The sequence below is a fragment of the Calidris pugnax genome, unplaced genomic scaffold, assembly GCF_001431845.1.
Source record: "Calidris pugnax isolate Ruff unplaced genomic scaffold, ASM143184v1 scaffold5, whole genome shotgun sequence".
NCBI lineage: Eukaryota > Metazoa > Chordata > Aves > Charadriiformes > Scolopacidae > Calidris > Calidris pugnax.
Genome location: NW_015090814.1, coordinates 564,466 through 586,705, shown reverse-complemented (window position 1 = coordinate 586,705; position 22,240 = coordinate 564,466). Strand labels below are relative to the sequence as shown.

At 38.8% G+C, this 22,240-nt stretch overlaps 1 protein-coding gene across 17 annotated transcripts in view; it reads left to right on the top strand.

Moving 5' to 3' along the window:
* ASPH (aspartate beta-hydroxylase) overlaps nt 1–22,240 on the top strand; it is a 125,413-nt gene that overhangs the window by 74,061 nt on the left and 29,112 nt on the right. For all 17 annotated transcript variants that reach the window (XM_014939620.1, XM_014939615.1, XM_014939619.1 and 14 more), the window contains 5 exons: nt 6,080–6,168; nt 8,245–8,331; nt 11,343–11,493; nt 12,527–12,663; nt 21,629–21,727. In XM_014939620.1, the coding sequence (XP_014795106.1) occupies nt 6,080–6,168; nt 8,245–8,331; nt 11,343–11,493; nt 12,527–12,663; nt 21,629–21,727 (563 nt within the window). The remainder of the gene's footprint in view (nt 1–6,079; nt 6,169–8,244; nt 8,332–11,342; nt 11,494–12,526; nt 12,664–21,628; nt 21,728–22,240) is intronic.

Below are 22,240 nucleotides of genomic sequence, written 5' to 3'. Positions count from 1 at the left end.
GTCTTTAATGATAAGACCAGTTGTTCTCTGGGTATGCAGCCCCCTGAGCTGGAAGACAGGGAGGGGGAACAGAATGAAGCCTCCATAAGCCAAGGGGAAATGGTCAGCAACCTGCTACACCACTTAGACGCACACAAGTCTATGGAGCTTGGTGGGACGCACCCAAGGGTATCAGTCTTTAATGATAAGACCAGTTGTTCTCTGGGTATGCAGCCCCCTGAGCTGGAAGACAGGGAGGGGGAACAGAATGAAGCCTCCATAAGCCAAGGGGAAATGGTCAGCAACCTGCTACACCACTTAGACGCACACAAGTCTATGGAGCTTGGTGGGACGCACCCAAGGGTACTGAGCCTTCTCCAGGCTGAACAACCCCAACTCTCTCAGCCTGTCCTCACAGCAGAGGTGCTCCAGCCCTCCAATCATCTTCATGGCCCTCCACTGGACCCGCTCCAACAGGTCCATGTTCTTCCTGTGCTGAGAGGAAGAGCATGAGTAACAAGTGTGTGGAAGACAACAGGTATCAAAGAATAAGTTGAGGTTAAATAGGAAGAGCTGGATGAAGGAACAGATTTTGAGTAAGTGTAGAAATGAAAGGGAGGAAATGTGGTGGGGCATCAAGTTTGAGAAAGGAAGAGGCTGAAGGAAAAGATGACAGGAGAAGGAAAGAGAAAGAAGATGAACAAAAACTGAATGGTTGAGTCGAAGCTGCAGAACATAAAAGCATGATCGTTAGACAAGTCAGATAACTTGCAACTGATACATTTATTTTTGAACTTCAATGTTCTTTTGCTGGCATAGGGCTAGGAGGAGTCTCAATCACAGTGATGACTGGCACAGCGAGCTTCTGCGGTAATTTCTTTAATTAACAAATCAGGGAAAGGAAGTTCCCTGTGTAATTATAGTCTTGGCGCTCGAGTGCATTGACACATAGCAGTACATTACAGAAATTGTAGGAAGACTTGGTGGGACCCCGAAGCTTGCTTTATCTATTCTGTTGACCAATCAGTTATCAGCTGCGTGCATCATTCCTGGCAGATGCTTCTACAACTTGTCGTTACAAATTCCCAGTAATCTGAATTCCAGAACTACCCTCAGCAGTGTATTCTTCTGTGCTTGCTCATGGATAATGCTTCCAGATGTTCAAGCCAAATTTTCTCTTGTAGCTATTTTAAGCCTTTTATTCCTTGTCCTGACTATCGTGATATAGAAAATAATTTATATTTGTCTCTGTAGCTACTTTTTACAGTACCCCTCTTCCAATAGCAAACCACTACTATCTTTTTTCCCTTTTTCTTCTTTATTCAAATGTAGATGTTGCCCCTCCCTTGACAATTAAAGTCAAAATACTTTTAAAACATTCTTCAAAAGTAACTGATTAAAGCAAACCTTTAATCGCTTACTTTTTCTTAATTTTCATGTGATGCTCTTGTGGTCTGAAGACCATCTAGCAATACCTCCTTTATTTTTCAGAAGGTATTTCTCTGACCTTTGTAGAAAAAGACTGTCACTGCTTTTGGTGATGACAAGGTGCCTTTCAACATAAAAATGTAAACTACACCTGGTGTTTTAGTTTTCTTGTGCCAAAATAGGTATATAAAAAAGCTATTTCATCATCTTTTATTGGATGACATTTAATTTAATACATTTAATTTAATACATTTAATACGTTGTGACTTACCTTCCAAAATATTTTCCTTCTCTCTTTCTTTTTTGGTCTTCTCTTCTGTATCTTAATACAGAAGGGAGATACGAGATCGCTTGCCATCACTGGTGGTTGTTTATTCTCTGAAAGAAAGACCAAGCATGGAGTTCTGTATAAGGCTTCTCCCTGGCTTGCTGCTTTGACAGGGGAAGCCTGTTTTCTCTGGGGGATTCTACAGCAATCCTAGATAGAAAGCCTGTCTTTGCATCCAAGGCCATTATTGAAAAATCCTCAGTATTTATTCTCGCAAGACCATAGTCTGATATTTAAAAGAATTATTACCATGTTCAACCAGATCTGGACTACAAATCACCCTAGCAGTTGTGTGATCGTGCATTGCTCCAGCAACATGGTGAAATATGTGAGTCACTGAAGAAAAATTACATGTTTTTTTTTTTCCTCTGAAAACAGATAAGTTAACTTCTTTGGAACACTGAATTTAATATATTGGGTCACATCTGCTAAAAGATTATTACACTGGAAGGAGGCAATGGATAATTTATTAAAATACCCCTGCGGGGAGAGAGCAGGCTATCTGGTTAATATAGAGGAATGCTGGATGGTTACACTGAACGCTCCCTGGTGAATCCTCTAACGTAGGAGTAGAATGGGGAATGAAGATGATTGCTCGTTATAGAATGTTTGCTGTGTTATATTGGTGCCCAGCAGCTGAATAATATTTATGTTAACAGCTCCTTTCCAGCTTCTCATATTGATCTCCTGCTGGGTTAGAGCTGATACGTAATTGTACTGAAAATGGGAAGATAATACTTTCTTGTGTTTGGAGGGTGGTGAAAAGGTTCTTCCAACACATCACCAAAGTCAGATATGAGGGGAAAGATGTCTCATATCTTTGTACCACAGACTTGTAAGATTTTAATTCCCTTTTTCTTCTGAGCTGTTTCTGTCTCATCTCCTTGCAAATTCAAAGGGATTGTGGCAACAGCATCCCACGGGCAGTAAGAGTTTCTTGGTGGGTGGGATCCCATTGCCTTGAAGGAACCTTGCTATTGCTGCGCTTACAAGTTTGAGAAGGACCAAATTACTACATCTTTCCATGAATACAGAAAGTTAGAAAGCTGACAAATACCTGCCCTCGCTTCCTGAATGCTCAGTTTCTGTGTAACTGGCCAGTCATTATTTTAATTCATGTAATAGGAACTGCAAATTGACATTATAGTTGACATCATTTCGTATATGTATGGCCTCCTACATATAAAGAACAGGAACAAACTGAATGTTTGGTGGTGATGTCCAGCTAGAAGCTCCCCAGATCATGTACCCAGAAGAACTGATGTGCCTCAGTTTTCCTGCTAACAACAAATGACAGTTTCACGGAGCAGCTGTGAGCTCAACCAACCTAAAAAGTCCTCAGGGACGTTTGCTTTATTGGCTCCTTGGGCTGATGCGTCTGGGTTCATCCAAAACTACTGCTGAGCGTGCCAGGCCTTAGAAATAGTAATGGTTTCTTGAAAAAACGAGCTGGCATATTTTCAGGAATAAAATTGAAGAAATCACAAAATGCAACAAACCTTTTGCACAGATTGTTCCATGGATTACGAATTGTTCTTTCCAGGCCCAGAAACTTCTCTTCCTACTTGTTTAGTCACTGTGGACTCAAGGTCTGAGGTGGACGGATCCTTGCTGTCATGATGAGAGCTGGTTCTATGAGTTCTGCCAGATGCAAGGGTTGTGAACAGTTGGAACAAAGCCAGCGCTGTGCTCTTTAATCATTGTCATCCTTAACAGCATGAAAATGCAGGAAAAACATCACTTTCCTATAAAGTGGTTAATATTAAAGTTAAGACATAGCAAGGCTGGAATTGGCCGAGGATTTAAATGCATTTCTAATAAAATATTTATGAGCAATGAAAAAAAGACATGAAAACCATCTATATTATTATCTTAAAAAATAAATAAATACAGCAAAGCATCTCTTTTGTCATTTTGGTTCCATAATTACTGCATTGTTTAAGTGCATTATTGTGTGCTTGAGTATAAATACTTGATTTAAAGTCACAGGGTGCAATGAAGCCCTGAAGTATTTAGGGGAACAAAACCAATATATTAAAGTATGCTATTTGGTGGTTTATCCTGAAAAAAGAATAAACTCCTGTATGCCAGGCAGTTTTTTCCTTCTTACCTTCTTGGTAGCTAATGCCTTGGAAAATCACAGTCACTTCTGTTATAAGAAGAATCAACAGGGATATAATAATCCTAATGCACTGCTTCTTTAGTACCTTTCTTTTTATAGATCTCAAGACATTTTTAATATTTAAAGCTCCATATGACCTTTGTGAATAAGTAAATGGATTTTAGTAGGATAGCTTCAATCCTGCTTAAACTCTGTTTCCCCCCTACACCTGATAAGCAATGGCATCTCTTTGACTGTGCGTTGCAATGTTACAGAGTTCTTTATAAAGCTCATGTAAGAAAAACTCTCTCCGTGCAGAGCTGAGTTCAGTGTTGAACATGACAGTAAAAGAAAGAATCAAAGGTGGTCAGGTGGGTTTTTTTTGTTTTATCTCCTACAAAGCAGCTCAGATGCATGAGATCCTCTAATGCATGGATGGGGTTAGTGTTAGTTAAATGTTAACCAAGGCTTTCGTCTTTGAGGTTTAGCACAGGCCAAGTGATTTGTCTGCCTAAAGCTCGGTGTAGTATCAGAGGCTCAGAGACGAAGTATTTAAAGAATCATGAGAGCAGTTTCCAGCAGCATGTGGTGGCTTTTGTCATCCCTGAAGGGTGCATCTCAGGGCTTGGGAAGCAGAATAAAACATAGAATCATAGAACTGCCTGGGTTGGAAGGGACCTTTAAGATCATCTAGTCTGACCATCAGCCTAACTGATAAAACATTACTAAACCATGTCACTAAGCACTATCTCTACCCATCCTTTAAATACCTCCAGGGATGATGCCTCAACCACTTCCCTGGGCAGCCTGTTCCGATGCTTAATAACCCTTTCAGTGAAGAATTTGTTTCCTAATATCCAATCTGAACCTCCCCTGGCACAACTTGAGGCCATTTCCTCTTGTCCTATTGTCTGTGACTTGGGAGAAGAGACCAACCCCTGTCTGTTGACACCCTCCTTTCAGGTATTTGTAGAGAGTGAGAAGGTCTCCCTTCAGCCTCCTTTTCTCCAGGCTGAACGACCCCAGCTCCCTCAGCCTCTCCCCACAAGACTTACTCTCCAGACCCCCCACCAGCTCTGTTGCCCTTCTCTGGACCATGACAGTTACAGTAAATGATGAGTTACAGTACCTTGTAGTGGTTATCCAAAGTACATGCTCCAGTATTGCAGCAATCCTGTGATGTTAAGCTGTAGAGTGTTTGGGTTTAGCTTTACGCATAACAGATACAGCATTCCATTTAAACTTCTACAAACAAAATAATTTTTCTTCTTTTCATGCTATTAATGTCTTATTGTCCATAGAGGGGGAGAAAGAGCAATGCATAATTTAAGCAAAAATAGATGCTGCTAATTACAGATATACATATCTAGTAGTTACTTGTGTCAGCCAATGCACATTCCCCTTACTTGTGTCAGAAAAGGGTTGGTTTGTTTTTAATTAAATGCAAAAGTGAAGTTTGGCTATAGCAAACATGGAGAAAAACAGTTATCCACTGCCATATCCTTCAGTAGTGTATTTGCATTTTTTAAATATCTAGTATACTTAACGCAACCACATAGACATTGTTTATATGCAGTAAATAGTGGTTTAAATTGACACAGTTGACTTCAATTTGTTTCAAACACAATTTACTTCACACAATTTCCTTCAAGGCTCGTTTGTTACTTACGTCTGCTACTGTGTGATAGCTTGATAAGCTGTGAAAACTTGATCCATTAAAGAGGTCTTGATCAGTGTTAAACCTTTTTTCAGCAGGAAGTTGGATTTACATGAGTTTTTAAGTCCCTCTAACCCTGAGTAACTATGATTTCTGTGAACTCTTTTAATTGTTTTAGACAGAGAAGCAGGCATATAGAAAAACTTTAGAAATTATTAGCATGGTCCAGTAATGATATTTTTCATAATATCATATAAATGTGGAAAAATAACAGTTTTTTCCTATTCTATGTTAATTGAACCATTTGGAAAAAAAAAAAAATCCTTGACTATATGAGGTGAAAATCTTTATAAAAAACTTGACTGTGAAGTTATTCAGTTTTGAATGACCGGAGGTTGCTTTTTGATACTGGATTTTGTGGTTGTAATAAATAAGAAATCGATATCTTTTCAGTGTATTTTGAAATTCCCTTATTTGAAAGTCATACACTTTACCAGCACAGTACTAGTCTCTAGTTAAAGGTTGCTCCAAACAATTGCAGTGAAATACAAAATAATGAACTGTGTGTTTTTGAAATCTCTTCCAGCTAAAAAGAAGAAAAAGCCAAAGCTCTTAAACAAGTTTGATAAGACCATTAAAGCTGAACTAGATGCTGCAGAAAAATTACGTAAAAAAGTAAGTTTTGAACGTTTCCTGCAGGGCTGTAAATAGTGGGGGAAAATGAATACAATAAAAATTAACTTAGAAAAAGGGAAAATTACTTTTTGATTGCTTTCTGTGAAATTAACTTTTTAAAATTAAATATTGAATGCATGTTTGTCCTTCAAGTTTCATTTCTCTTGGATAGTTTATCTTAATTTTTTTAAAGTCATGAGTGTACATCTCTTCATGTGTGTTTGCTCACCTTTAACCTTGAAAAAGCTGCTTAAATTAATCACATGGAACAGGGTTAGATCTGTCCCATTGCTGTTGTCCATTTGAGTACAGAAGTCAACTATTATCAGAGAACTGAGATTGTGAGGATGTTAATGTGGATCTCTCTGTAAGTGTTCCCATGCTCCGTCAGAATTAGGTGCAAATCTTTTTGATGGGTATTTTTCCTGCTGAATTCCATGTGTGTCCTGTGAGTGTCTGCTCCCGTGCAGCTGCTTACAGCACGAAGCAGATGTTCCTGCTTCTCACTAGTGGCAGTGAGACCTTAACATCCATCAGTCAGTTCTGGTAGTTTTGAATTTCATAACTTGCCTGCAAAAAACAAAGAAAAAAGCCCCAACAAAACCCCAAAAACTCTTCACTCATCACCTCTGATAACTTCCAATTTTATTCTTTGATTTGAACGTTTCAGAAAACAAGACCTTTGCGGAGGTATCCCTTTTTCTGGATGTGAGATTAAATAGTGAAGCAAGACTAAGTGACTGTTAGAAATGAAAGACCCTAAGTCTTTTGGGTGTAAATCTGGTGAAAGCTCCAGTATGCCTCAGAGACAGTTCTAGCATATGGAGAACAACTGCAAGTCTTTGCTCTGCGCTGGATTTGAGAAGACTGAACAATCAGATACACCGTTTTCATTACCATAAAATAAAAACCATTTTAGTCACTGCAGGTGTGGGATTATTCTTGATTTTCAGAAGACTAACTGTGCAGATTTAGCTTCACATTGCCATCTGTGCAGCCCCAGAGTTCCTGCAGGTCTGTGGTGGGGCTGAAGAGCTACTACATAGACAGCACTAACCTCAAGCTGCCTCTGCTGCTGCTTTTCACTAGGAGCCCTGTTTGCATGTTAGAATACAAAAATAAAAAGCATTTTCATGCTTCTTGTTACTTAAACAATTGGTTGATCAGAGAAAGGCGTAAAAGAAACTTTTGGTGAGTCCATAGAGTTGGCCGACACTTTCCCTGGCTGTGTCTCTTGGTGAGTCACAGACCATCATGCTTGTCCTGTAGGAAGCAGGATAAATTTAGTAACAAATCAGACATATGTCATATTTGAAAATAGCGACACAGTCGTGTATGATAATCCCTCATATTTCAAAAGCTGTAAGAATTGGAAGTGGCAGCAGGGTCTGATGCCAAGTTTTGCTGAGCAGTGCTCAGCTCCTGTTTGACAGCGCAGCTGGTTCTTCTCAACTTCCATCCTTACTTGCTGGTCAGCATCAACCATGAGAATACCACAGTTGCGTTTGGACTTTGTATGGGACAGGGAAGAGACACAGAACATGTGGGAGGTGTCCTGAGGGGCATCATTATTCAAAAAACATTTGGAGGAAACAGTCATAAGCTATGGATGAGTCTCGTATTTCCCCTAGAAGAACCATAGTTATGATATTGCTGTTCACGTGAGGTATGCATAGAGAAAATTTCCAAGTATGTATAGAACTTGCTTTCCATTCTCTGTTACATTCAGTTTGGATTTTGTTATTACAAAATTTACATTTTGATATAGACAAGTTATGGTCATCTCAGCATTTTTTTCCAGTCAACAAAGGGAAAATGAGTAAAATAAATACAAAGTTAGTCATTTTAACCATAGAAAGTGGATAATATTGTTTCATAAATAATGGCAATGAATTTCTCTTAAATGAGCAGGCAATCCTTACAAAAATAAGAGTGAAAACTGTTGACTCAGTCTGCATGTTTTTTGTTGTTTTTTTTTTTTTGGTTTTAAATTGGGCAAGCTAATGTGTTATTAGGTCATGCATCCTTCAGCATTTTTATTCAATAGAATCACTGATAAATATCTCTGCCTTCCAGGGGAAAGTTGAAGAAGCTTTAAGGGCCTTTGAAGCACTAGTGAATCAATACCCACAGAGTCCTCGAGCAAGATATGGGAAAGCACAGGTACTAAAAAAAAACTATAAATGTTAAAAAAAATATAAACATTTCTTAACAGTAGAGTTCTAGGCCTCAGTCAGACTTCATTTATAATTTTATGGGTATTTCCTAAAGGAAAAAAGAATTATGTGATCTGTCATATTGTGTCTGTGTCAGGCCTTTCCTTTCAGGCCTATCCTTCCCCAGTTACTTTGGGAGCTTCTGTCTTTCTTTAGTAAACAACACAAGAACACAATTACAATTTTGTGTTATTAATAGCACAAAAATAAGACACATCCTGTAGGTGTTGTGAAAACTTTCAGGTGAACGGTAAGAGATAAATCCCAACTAATGCCCTCGTGCAGGAACAAAAGGCAGAACTTAGTTGTTACCTACTGTTTGCTGCAGCTGGTAAATCAACACGTCAGATGAGTCTGGGCTAAATGCTGCTCTTTGCTCGGTGGGAATAAGGAAAAGGATTTGGAGTTTTTAGAGAGAGAGTGTTAAAGCATAAAGAACTCATATTCATAGGCAAGGGTTAATTAGCATTTTCTTGTGGACTGAGTTCTGTTCCAGGTGTTCTCACCTCCCCCTAAAAAGAGAATAAGCTTTTGAGCTGTGTTGGGATATCTCAGAAGAGAATAATCCTTGTATTTTCATAAACAGCAGGATAATCCCACTGCACTAGATGTAATAAAAGACTGTTTGAACTCCTGTTAATCAAGATGAGCAAAGTGAAACCCTCACTGTAGCAGAGAATTGTGCTGTTATACAATTAAGGAGACACTTGGAGTCACAACCAGATTCATTTGGTGAAGAATAGTCATACTAAAACCAAAGCCATGATTATCCAAAAAACTATCATGCAACCACTTGATAGAGAGTAGGCCAAATACTCCAGTGCTGTGTGTGAGGGATAGTCTGCTGAAATATTTGCCTTCCTACAGTAGGACACTGCTTCAGTTCATACGTGTGATGGACTTAACTCTGTAAACTTACACTTTTAATATTTACCTTTTTAATGAATATACTCATATCTAAGAATATGCTTCCTGCCTCCCCACTGCTTATGGGGAGGAGGGCAGATGATTGAAGCCAGCTGTGAAGCTTGGTCTCATTCAAAAGTCCTCCCAGGGGCACAACTTCATTTGTCCCTTTACAACAATTTGTGGTTAAAACCTACAGCTGCAATAATGCTTAAAAGGTCCTCCAGACCAAGACCTGAAGTTATAATTAGCATAGACTTTCTGGGGCTGTATAAAAAAACTTATAAATTCATTTTCATTTCCAGTAGCCTTTGTAGGCTGATACAAGTCTTTTTACTGAACACTTACATCAACCTGACCAATGACAATTTATTGGATCCAGTATGTCTAAATTGAAACTATTTGAAGGAATGGGGAAATCATGGGCTTCACAGACAGATGAATTATTCTTAGGACTTACATCGTAACACCATATTACTTTTAAATGGGTAGTTATACCAACACAACACATTCAAATTTGCTACCCCTCATCACTAACTAAAGTTAAAACTGCAGAGCAAAGTAAGGGCAAAGGCCAGGAACTCACCACAAGAGTTTACTTCTCCATTTCTATGAACCAACATTACATGTTCATTTTGTAGATTCAGTTTCTAATAAGACATGAGGATTCATTTTTCTGGATCTTTTAATAGCTTTAAAAGGCAACTGTTTTCCCCAAAATTCGGGAAAAGGTTTCATAACCAGAAGTGGTTTTCAGAAATTTGAGCGCTTCCTGATTTGATTTGTGGAACTACACTTAGGCCAGATGAAAAAAATCTTCTACAGAAATCATTAATGCCTTTAAGAGGCTGAAAAGACAAACAGATCTTAAACCTCTTTATATGATTTAGAGCATCTGTACTGATGAATTTATGCAGATTTTATGCCGACAATTTTTGCCTCTTGCCTATGTATCTTATAATATTCTTTGCCTTGCAATTCCAGTAACAACAAAAAAAAAAAAAAGCGAGTTGCCCAGTGAATGTACATCAGAAAAATAAATAATTTCTTCAAACTGATTTATGAAGTTGTCTCTGAAACCACCTAATCAGCTGTTTGACTGAGTATCCATATTGTTCGGTATTTCCCATATTGAGTTTCAAAGTTGCCTGAGGGAAGAAAAATAAAGGGCAGAATGCAAAAAGATTCCAGGTATTAACTACTTATTACAGCATATGCAATTAGCACAGTTGAAGCTGTTTCAACTAATGTGTGTGCTTGATAGAACAGCGAATTTAGATAGACCAGTAACACATAAAAACGCATGCATTTGTGTAAACAGTTCAAAGTAATACTTTAAAAATTTGAGATATAGTCTTATTTTTTTAAGCTATGGAAACAAATTATGTACATTCAATACCACAAGTGAAATTAGTAGTAATTTTCATTGGCTTCACTGTAATTTCACAGTAGAGGTCTCAGACATACATCCTTTGGTCTGCTCCAGAATTTAATGAAGAAATTTAAGTTCTGAAAGAGTTGTAGGGTATATGTGCTATCAACATAGGCAAGAGTAAAGCCAATCCCTGATTAGTTTCCCAAGAATCCAAATAAATTTGTGTCAGAATATGTGAAAGAATGTTTCTTGGTGTGTTTTGATCTGTGTGTTGCTGCCAGTGTGAGGCTTAGTATACAGATAGTCTGTGGGCAACAATTTATGTTTCTTCCATATTAATAAAACCGATTCCTTCATTTATTTTCAAAAGCAGAAATTATAACTTCTACAAATGCTAACCAAAAATCTGTGTTAATGCATGTTTAAGGTGCAGACTTTCCCATGCTTTCAAAAAGTTTGCAGGAAACAAGAATTAATGGTAATTCTAATCTGCCTTACCATAAAGCACAACCAAATAAGTTATCCATAGTTATGCCACAATTATATAGGTTAAAGATAATTCTAAATTTTTTCCCATAATCTAACAAAAGTATAATTTGCCTTTTAAGAAAACAGAAGTATTTTTAAGACTACTGGATTACTATGTGTTCTGATAATTGTTATGTGCTTCTTTCTAGTCTGAAGATGACTTGGCTGAGAAAATGAGAAGTAATGAGATGCTGCAAAAAGCCATCAACACCTATGATGAGGTGGTTAGTCTGCCAAATGTCCCTTCAGATCTGATAAAGCTGAGTTTGAAACGAGAAGCAGACAGGCAGCAGTTTCTTGGTAAGAGTTGAGGGTGGTGTAAAAATTTTGGAAGTTGTGGGAGCAGATCACTAAGGATTTAAAAGCACCAATTCCATTCACTTTTCAATTAGTGTTCCTAATCTCTGTAATGCTTTTAGAAAAACATTTTCAAATTCTTTAAAATTTTTCTAGGGAACTAGTGTATATAATTGCTTGTATGATAATACTGCCAGGTGCTATGAGAAGCTATGATGGGAAGTGGGCAAAAAAATTTTATTGACAGAGAAAGAAGAAAATGTTCATCTTTTTCTACTGAAGCTGAGGGAAATTGTGAGGAAATTAATGGCACACACAGAGGAAACATCCTCAGAATATACTTTCTGTAAACATAGAGAAGGATGGAATTGAACTCGGGGATAACATCTGGAAGTTTAGATCTCAATTCTGTGATGTGTGAGAAGTGCTGATTAGAATGTGAGGCACAGTCAACTTTGGAGAAAAGAGTTCTGTTCCCATGGGTTGGATTTTAATATCAACTTGTTTTGATCTTGCTGTTCCTCTGGAAGAGCTCATCTAGGAAGCCGAGGAACGTACTTCATTTTAAGCACGTGAAGCATGATTAATTTTGTAGTGGAAACGTAGTGAAGCTATTACTTAACACTAGAAACATGTTTAATTACATAATCAATTAAGACTAAGTTTATTTTGATATGTTTGCCTAGTTTTTTTGAGCACTTCTGACATCTGGGCGTGAAAGAGCAACCAAAGCTTAAATAATGTTATTATTGCTACACTGTGAAGGGTTCTCCACTAGAGGCTCCCATAACACCGCGGGATGTGCGTTGGCAGTGATTTCCTGAAATATTCCTTGCAGGGCTACACCTCCGGTGGCAACCAAGCAGCTCAATATACTCCGATCTGCACAACTTTTTTCAAGTTCTGCTTCTTGATCATTAGTGGAAGTGGAACACCTGGCTCTGATTTATGTTTTCTTAGATGTTGTGTTTTCTTAGATGTTGTGTACTGTTACTCGTATCTGTAGTTATAATTAAGTCTTGTTCCACCAAATTAGGTCGCATGAGAGGTTCCCTGATTACTCTACAGAAATTAGTTCAGCTGTTTCCCGATGATACTTCATTCAAGAATGACCTTGGTGTTGGTTACCTCTTGATAGGAGATAACAGCAATGCCAAGAAAGTATATGAAGAGGTGAGCTTCCATTCCAGTCAAGGGAAAAAGTTATTTGCATTCATATGTTTGTTCTAAAGACTGCCTGCTTTTAAATTTTTTAGTTGTTAAACATTTCAGATGTCTGGTTTTGATGGGTTAGTATAGATACGGTTTTTTTCTGGTGCAGTTCTTAATTATCGTCTAATTTTAATTCAGCTTCCTTATACTGACAGGCTAAATGTTTTTCTTCATAGAGAGAGAAATGCAGGGTTTTTTTCTTTATATGCTTGATAATACTTGATTTCATACACCCTCTGGTAGCCAGTTTTGGAATATATTGACAACTCATATAGATCTAATGCGTAGCATAAAAAAAAAGATATCCTACCTGCAAGATGCTGAAAGCAGAAGTAAGCCTGTTTCTTTACAGGTGCACCACCTCTAACCCTGTGATAAAGTAGTTCAATACTCATCATAGCTATTTAACCTTTGCTTTTTGATTATTTTTGTAAGCAGCCTATATTCTGTTTTTTCTTTCATGATACTTGTAGTGTGGGCAGTTCATTATGTTGCTGTCATATATGGTAATCAAGGTGGGGAAAGTTCACTGCCAGGAAGGGCTGCTCTGCTCCTGTGATCTAGAAACCCTGTTAACATAGAATCATAGAGTGGTTTGAGTTGGAAGGGACCTTAAAGATCATCTAGTTCAAACATCTGGAAGCTCTGACAGATGTGGAGCTTGACGTCACTGGTGGAGCACAAGCTGTCAGCACCCGATCGGAGATGGTCTTGTTGATGTTGGCCCAGGTGTCACAGTGCTTGTTTAGTACAGGCACAGTGTAGTAATCAGCTGGTTGTGTAGCCTGAGGACAAGTCAGCATGACTGGTACCACCTCCTGAGAGTAAAGGCCCTGTTTTTCTTCCCCCACATCTGGGAGTCTGAGGGGATTCTTATCTTGGGTGGTTTCTCAAAGAGAAGGAGGACGTTCAACCACATGGTTGGAAGCAAGATCTGAACCCTGATAATACTACTTTTTTTTTTTTTTCTTTTTCTCTTTTTTTCTCCAGCTCCTCTGGTAGTCTCAGATGTTTCCAGAGTAATGTTTGCTTTGCTACTTTGGCTACATTCTAGGTCCCTCCATAAAACATTTCTGTTGAATAATTTTTGGCCTGCTGTCAAATTTCTCAGAGGATTGGAAACATCAGCTTTTAAAGATAGAATATATTAACCAAACCTGCTTCACAAGCTGCAAGGAATTTGAAAAAAAAACCAACCAAAATTTTTCAAGTATTTTGCCGCAAACAATATAGATGCTACCATTTCTTAATATCAGTGATCACAGGATTTTTTAGAAATTAAAGAAGGTAATGAGTTTGCTATATAATTGCTTTGATACTGAGTTTGATACACTTCAGAAGAAGTGTATACTGCTCTGATTAAGAATAGATATGCAAAATGAGAACTGGTCTACTCTTAATATATTGTTTTCCATGCTTCCGTAGACTTTATCCAGTGTAATTACTCTGTTTTGCAGTTCACTAACCACGAAATAGAATAGATAATAGTGATGTTCTGTCCTTGTAAAAGAACACCAAATAAATAAGTTTTAAAAGGAGTTGGATTTATTCTTTTTAAAAATTGTGGGGTTTGTCCATATTCTGGCTCCTTCTGGCTTCCTCAGGCTGAATTCCAACAGAGTAATGTAATTTTTTTTTCCTTTGTTGTAATTCAGGATCAATTTACATGAAGAATTTTAAAAAGGGAAACATAGCCAAAGAAACAGGGAGAAGCTCGTGTGTACATGATTTAATTCTTGGTTATACTGAAGGCTTCTTACATGATTTTGGGTAGATCGTGTAAGGGGCCATATGCTCTGCTCTTGAGTGCTTTGCTCAGCTGTTGCAATGCATATTTAGGAAGTGGTTGCCATATGGTTTGGAGCTCCTACCACTGGTGCTCAAGCTCTGTGCATAGGCAATGAAGAGAGGGGCAAACTGTGAAGAGTGGTTTTGAGGGCCTCCAGGAGACGTCTTCCTCTTCCCATGATTTTTGAAAAACCTGGGAAACTTCTGTAGGGTCATTAAGTCCTCCTTCTCACTAATGATAGAAAAACATAAGAGAGCACAGACAAGAGAGCATGAACTCAGTGCTGTACAGTAGATGCACCCAGTATTTATGAATCCTGGGTCTACTTCCCACTGTAAGGAAGTTTATACATCTTTATTCAAGTGCTCTTTAATGCAGAAGGCATGGACATCTAGGAAGAGAGAGCAGAGCTCAAGGTGCATCCTCAAGAGAACATACTCCTTGTTTGGCTAAAGGCTATGCTTTCTGCTCATTCCCCTCTGGTCCCATTCTTTTCTTTGTGGTTGTCTAAATTCTTGTGTATGTGGTACTTGTTTCTGCTCCTCTGGAGAATTCCCAAGTAGTTGAACACCCTTCTGTGCAGGAGAATCTAGACTCCAAATTTCCCACTTCCTGGGAATCTGCTAGATTCTTCGGCAAAAGGTACTGGTGTCCTACCTTGATTCCTGCTGTAACATTGAGATCTTAGCCCCGTGTTACCAGTTTGTGTTAAGCACGGGCTGAGCACATACAACAAGCCAGACCCTTCACAGGCACTTCCCCTACCCTGGGATTGCAACATACACCATTTCAGACCAGTCTAACTGTAGCTGGCATCATCTCCAAGGAACTGAGTAGATGCCCAAGGAATCCTGGTGAATGAAAACTTTTTTCTTTACCTCTAGTATCCAGTTTACTTATTTTCTATTAAATTCTTGTCTTCTTTGTATAACCAGATTTAAAAATCAGGAACCAATCAAAATTGTTTTAAAATTGTTTTCCCCAAATTTGTTATCTCTTAGCAGCTGTTGAAGTGTTATATTCAAAAGTTGTGAATGTGATATGTTCCTTCTTTTAGCTACAGAAGCAACGTGTATAAACATTGAACTTCAGCTTGAGAGAGTTTTGTACGAACAGCTGTAGTGTGATATAGTTTAACTGATACAAAATACACTTTTCTATTATGCATTAACCAGACCATGTGCTGAACCACGAATGGAAAACACTGTCCAATTGGAGAGGATTTCAGTTTTGCCTAATATTAAACTATTTTCTATTTAAAATTATCTTTAGGGACATGGAAACATAACATTAAAGTAGTCCTAGTAGAATTCAGAGCTATTTTTATTTTCAAAGAAAACATAATGTTAAAAGTACTCCTGGTAGATTTTAGAGCTATTTTTGTTTTCAGAGATCTAGGGATTATGATGAATTCGGTGGAAGAGAACCTTATAAGACCAGTTACTCTGCTAATTGCACTTTTTCTGCCTGCCATGCTGAGGCATGTCTGCATGGCTCAGTGCAATGTTAGATAGACACGCACAGGCCAGCTCTGATTGAGCTATCTGAGGTACCAAAAGCAGAATATCCACATTAACACAGTACTCTGCCCTGGCTAATTAGCCATTGATAGCCCCAGAGGTTAATTTCTATGTTCGTGATTAATATTTAATGGGCTATGAGCAGTTTAGTAAAACTTATTTCTAAACATAATTAATATTGCATGCAGCAACAGCAACAGAGTAATACAATTTACATTAAATACTTCCAGTGTAATTTCTGCTGATTGTATCTCTTCACTTCTCTTTAGGGGCTCTGAATGTAGATCAAGCCTTAATGCAACTCGGCATTGTTTAAATGAACTGTAATACAGAAAATTCTATTCTGTCTTAATTAATCAGGTAGCTTTATCCTATAGTTAACGGGACTGTAACGAAATTATATAGCTAATAAATATTTCTGTCAGTCATTTTATTTTACCCTGTAGCTACAGATTCTTGGACCAAAATGGTTTTATACACAGAACGCTGTGGCCAAAAGGCATAAGATGCATAAGGTGGTGGCAAATTCTTATACTTGGGATCAAGCTCACCCTTATTATGAATTTCCATGTTCACTTTTTGCTAATAACGTGCCATATTACAAACTTCTGATAGATTCTCAGATTGATTGTTCCTTCAGAGTAGCTCTTTTCTGCAAAAAGAAGTGAAGTGCAGCTATTTTTAACTCATAAGATTTTATACTCATGTTGTGCCGGTTTTGGTTTTGCTTGGGTGTATTCTGTATGCAGTAAGGTTTCAGAAAGCAGAGCAATTGGCCCCCAGGACTTGTTAGGGGTTTCTTGTAATTATTTTGATTGAAAAATTAGGTTAGACACTGACTGGAAAAGGCAGAGGGAAAGGGTTATAATGTACGCAGACATTTAATCCATGGCATAAGTTTAGTAGCTTCAAAAATGGATTTAGGCAAGAGAAATTGCTCATCCGTCCGTTGTTTTGTATTTGGCGGCTGCGCTAGATGTTCAGCAGGTATCAGCCCCTCTAGTCCCACTGACTGCCAGGCTCTTGTGATGATCCTCACAGGCTGAGGATCTGTCCTGATAAGACCGTCCACCCTTATTTTAAGGAGGGAAGAGGTGTAACAACAGATTAACTTGACCATGTAATTGATATCACATAGGGCTAAAAATGGTATATGCTTTCTGCTCATTCCCCTCTGGTCCCATTCTTTTCTTTGTGGTTGTCTAAATTCTTGTGTATGTGGTACTTGTTTCTGCTCCTCTGGAGAATTCCCAAGTAGTTGAACACCCTTCTGTGCAGGAGAATCTAGACTCCAAATTTCCCACTTCCTGGGAATCTGCTAGATTCTTCAGCAAAAGGTACTGGTGTCCTACCTTGATTCCTGCTGTAACATTGAGATCTTAGCCCCGTGTTACCAGTTTGTGTTAAGCACGGGCTGAGCACATACAACAAGCCAGACCCTTCACAGGCACTTCCCCTACCCTGGGATTGCAACATACACCATTTCAGACCAGTCTAACTGTAGCTGGCATCATCTCCAAGGAACTGAGTAGATGCCCAAGGAATCCTGGTGAATGAAAACTTTTTTCTTTACCTCTAGTATCCAGTTTACTTATTTTCTATTAAATTCTTGTCTTCTTTGTATAACCAGATTTAAAAATCAGGAACCAATCAAAATTGTTTTAAAATTGTTTTCCCCAAATTTGTTATCTCTTAGCAGCTGTTGAAGTGTTATATTCAAAAGTTGTGAATGTGATATGTTCCTTCTTTTAGCTACAGAAGCAACGTGTATAAACATTGAACTTCAGCTTGAGAGAGTTTTGTACGAACAGCTGTAGTGTGATATAGTTTAACTGATACAAAATACACTTTTCTATTATGCATTAACCAGACCATGTGCTGAACCACGAATGGAAAACACTGTCCAATTGGAGAGGATTTCAGTTTTGCCTAATATTAAACTATTTTCTATTTAAAATTATCTTTAGGGACATGGAAACATAACATTAAAGTAGTCCTAGTAGAATTCAGAGCTATTTTTATTTTCAAAGAAAACATAATGTTAAAAGTACTCCTGGTAGATTTTAGAGCTATTTTTGTTTTCAGAGATCTAGGGATTATGATGAATTCGGTGGAAGAGAACCTTATAAGACCAGTTACTCTGCTAATTGCACTTTTTCTGCCTGCCATGCTGAGGCATGTCTGCATGGCTCAGTGCAATGTTAGATAGACACGCACAGGCCAGCTCTGATTGAGCTATCTGAGGTACCAAAAGCAGAATATCCACATTAACACAGTACTCTGCCCTGGCTAATTAGCCATTGATAGCCCCAGAGGTTAATTTCTATGTTCGTGATTAATATTTAATGGGCTATGAGCAGTTTAGTAAAACTTATTTCTAAACATAATTAATATTGCATGCAGCAACAGCAACAGAGTAATACAATTTACATTAAATACTTCCAGTGTAATTTCTGCTGATTGTATCTCTTCACTTCTCTTTAGGGGCTCTGAATGTAGATCAAGCCTTAATGCAACTCGGCATTGTTTAAATGAACTGTAATACAGAAAATTCTATTCTGTCTTAATTAATCAGGTAGCTTTATCCTATAGTTAACGGGACTGTAACGAAATTATATAGCTAATAAATATTTCTGTCAGTCATTTTATTTTACCCTGTAGCTACAGATTCTTGGACCAAAATGGTTTTATACACAGAACGCTGTGGCCAAAAGGCATAAGATGCATAAGGTGGTGGCAAATTCTTATACTTGGGATCAAGCTCACCCTTATTATGAATTTCCATGTTCACTTTTTGCTAATAACGTGCCATATTACAAACTTCTGATAGATTCTCAGATTGATTGTTCCTTCAGAGTAGCTCTTTTCTGCAAAAAGAAGTGAAGTGCAGCTATTTTTAACTCATAAGATTTTATACTCATGTTGTGCCGGTTTTGGTTTTGCTTGGGTGTATTCTGTATGCAGTAAGGTTTGAGAAAGCAGAGCAATTGGCCCCCAGGACTTGTTATGGTTTTCTTGTAATTATTTTGATTGAAAAATTAGGTTAGACACTGACTGGAAAAGGCAGAGGGAAAGGGTTATAATGTACGCAGACATTTAATCCATGGCATAAGTTTAGTAGCTTCAAAAATGGATTTAGGCAAGAGAAATTGCTCATCCGTCCGTTGTTTTGTATTTGGCGGCTGCGCTAGATGTTCAGCAGGTATCAGCCCCTCTAGTCCCACTGACTGCCAGGCTCTTGTGATGATCCTCACAGACTAAGGATCTGGCCTGGTAAGACCGTCCACCCATATTTTAAGGAGGGAAGAGGTGTAACAACTGATTAACTTGACCGTGTAATTGATATCACATAGGGCTAAAAATGGTATTAAATATATACATCATAGATATGTGAAGCTGGAAAGTAGATCAAGGCTTCTCTAATTTTCCCCTTGGCTGAGGCAGACCAAAAGCACTTAAATTATCTCAGTAACGTTGGGGGTATATGTTTCAGAACTCAGGCCAGCCAGTTTCGCACCTTCTTTCCCTGAAGTACTCCCCCGTAGGACTGCCAGGCTCTTGTGATGATCCTCACAGGCTGAGGATCTGTCCTGATAAGACCGTCCACCCTTATTTTAAGGAGGGAAGAGGTGTAACAACAGATTAACTTGACCATGTAATTGATATCACATAGGGCTAAAAATGATATTAAATATATACATCATAGATATGTGAAGCTGGAAAGTAGATCAAGGCTTCTCTAATTTTCCCCTTGGCTGAGGCAGACCAAAAGCACTTAAATTATCTCAGTAACGTTGGGGGTATATGTTTCAGAACTCAGGCCAGCCAGTTTCGCACCTTCTTTCCCTGAAGTACTCCCCCGTAGGCTGATCCTTCCCCACAGCTGTCCCTGTCCTCACAAATCTTTCTCTTTTGCAGTGCTCATGAAGTATCCATCTCCAGATATTTGCTGATGGTTTTTTGTTTTCTGCAAATTAAGTCAAGTTAATGAAGTATCCATCTCCAGATATTTGCTGATCGTTTTTTGTTTTCTGCAAAATTAACTCAGACATTATCTGCAAAGCAGCTCTGCAGCTGCAGCTCTGCAGCTCTGTGGAGAGACACCTCGGAGTCCTGGTGAACAACAAGTTGACCATGAGGCAGCAATGTGCCCTTGTGGCCAAGAAGGCCTGGGGTGCGTTAGAATGCCCTTGTGGCCAAGAAGGCCTGGGGTGCATTAGAAAGAGTGTGGCCAGTAGGCCGAGGGAGGTCATCCTCCCCCTCTATTCTGCCCTGGTGAGGCCACATCTGGAGTATGACATCCAGTTCTGGCCTCCCCAGTTCAGGAAAGTGGGGGAGCTACTGGAAAGAGCCCAGTGGAGGCTACAGAAAGGATTAAGGGTCTGGAGCATCTGTGTGATGAGAAAAGGCTGAAAGACCTGAGTCTGTTTAGCCTGGAGAAGATCCAGAGAGGATCTCATCAATGCTTATAAATATCTAAAGGGCAGGTGTCAAGAGGATGGAGTCAGGCTCTTCTCAGTGGTGCCTGATGAAGGGACAAGGGGCAATGGGCAAAAACTGGAAAACAGGAAATTCTGTGTCAACATGAGGTGAAACTTCTTTACTTTGAGGGTGGCAAAGCCCTGGGACAGGCTGCCCAGAGAGGTGGTGGAGTCTTTTTCTCTGGAGATATTAAAAAAACCACCTGGACACATTCATGTCCCACCTGCTCTGGGTGACCCTGCTCTGGCAGGGAGTTAGACTAGATGATCTCTGAAGGTCCCTTCCAACACCTACAACTCTGTGTGATTCTGTGTATGAATCCTGCTCAGGACACAAAATCATTTAGTTTAATTCAGCACGCTAGGTCTTGGTCTTGGGCAAAGAGTGCAGCACACAACTATACGGGAAAAATTGATCCTTAACCTTCTAGTGTGAAAGCAAAATGCCTCAGACCTTGCATTACCATCTGGTGGCTTTCTCTTGGCCAAGTGTGAGCTCTCCAGAGAGTTCACTGTAGTGCCAAGAATGCCCTTTGTGTTCCCCGGGTCTGCACAGTCCCATTATGGGATGCAGGCATTATTTTATAGCTTTTCTCTCAATTGCTCTTGCTGTGCTTCGCAGAGCAGTCTATTTTCTCTTACCAAAACTAGTTTGCCACCAGTATAAACCTATCTAACTTGGAACTATTTCAGATATATTTCTACACTCCGCTTCCCGTGGCTGTGCTGTGGACTTGTTCAAAAGCAGCTCCTTTACTTTAGATTAGTCAAAGCTGGGATATGTAATTCAAGTGGTAATGAATGGTGTTAATTCTGTAACGTAGCATGTCGTAACTCAATGGAGAGGGTGAAGAAAGACAGACAGACAGACACACACACACACAAAAAAATGCAATGCAGAGATTCCAATTGGAATAATTTCACTTCTGAGACTTTAAAGTTTGGCTTGTAATAAGTTTTTTGCTGGAGAAGCACAAAAGTGAATGGGGAAAAGAAAGAACGCCCAAGCCAATAATTTATCTGAGAGTCAGCAATGGAAGAAAATGTCATTGCATCTCTAAATGGTAGTATGTGCACAGGTTTGTTAATTTGCACAGATCCCAACATGCATATTTAATTCATTTGCTCTCCAACAGGTTCTGAGCCTGGCTCCAAATGATGGCTTTGCCAAAGTACATTATGGCTTCATCCTGAAGGCAGAAAACAAGATAGCAGAAAGCATACCCTATCTAAAGGTATTTTTCTTTTCTCACCTACAGTAAATATTTTGCCTGTAAAAAATAGAACTGGAATGTATAAAACATGTCAAGGTAGAAGCACACTAATCACAAATCACAGTTTAAGCTCCGTGTTGCAGCAATTCTGCTGTATCACTCTCTATGAGCTGGAACAAGCTTGTACGTTGAAACTCATCAATTCTTCACCATCAAGTACTTGTGGTTAACCCTAGGTACAAAGATGTGAGTCTCAAGTTGTTTTGTGTTTGGCAGTAGGCTGCAAACGTAAGGTTCTTGAAAAATCCAGAGAGGGTTTGCCTAGACTTCTGAGTGCTTGGGAAGAAACACCACAAAGTAAAACCTTAATCCAACTTTAGAAGATGCTTGTGTGTATGTGTATGGGGTCAGGGGCAAACGTCCACCAATACACCTCTGTCTTGGAGGGACCGAGGAGAGAGGCCGTGACATCTGGAAAACTGATAACATTTCTCAATGTCTTTTTACTGAACTGTTGTATTTGTTCAACCTAAT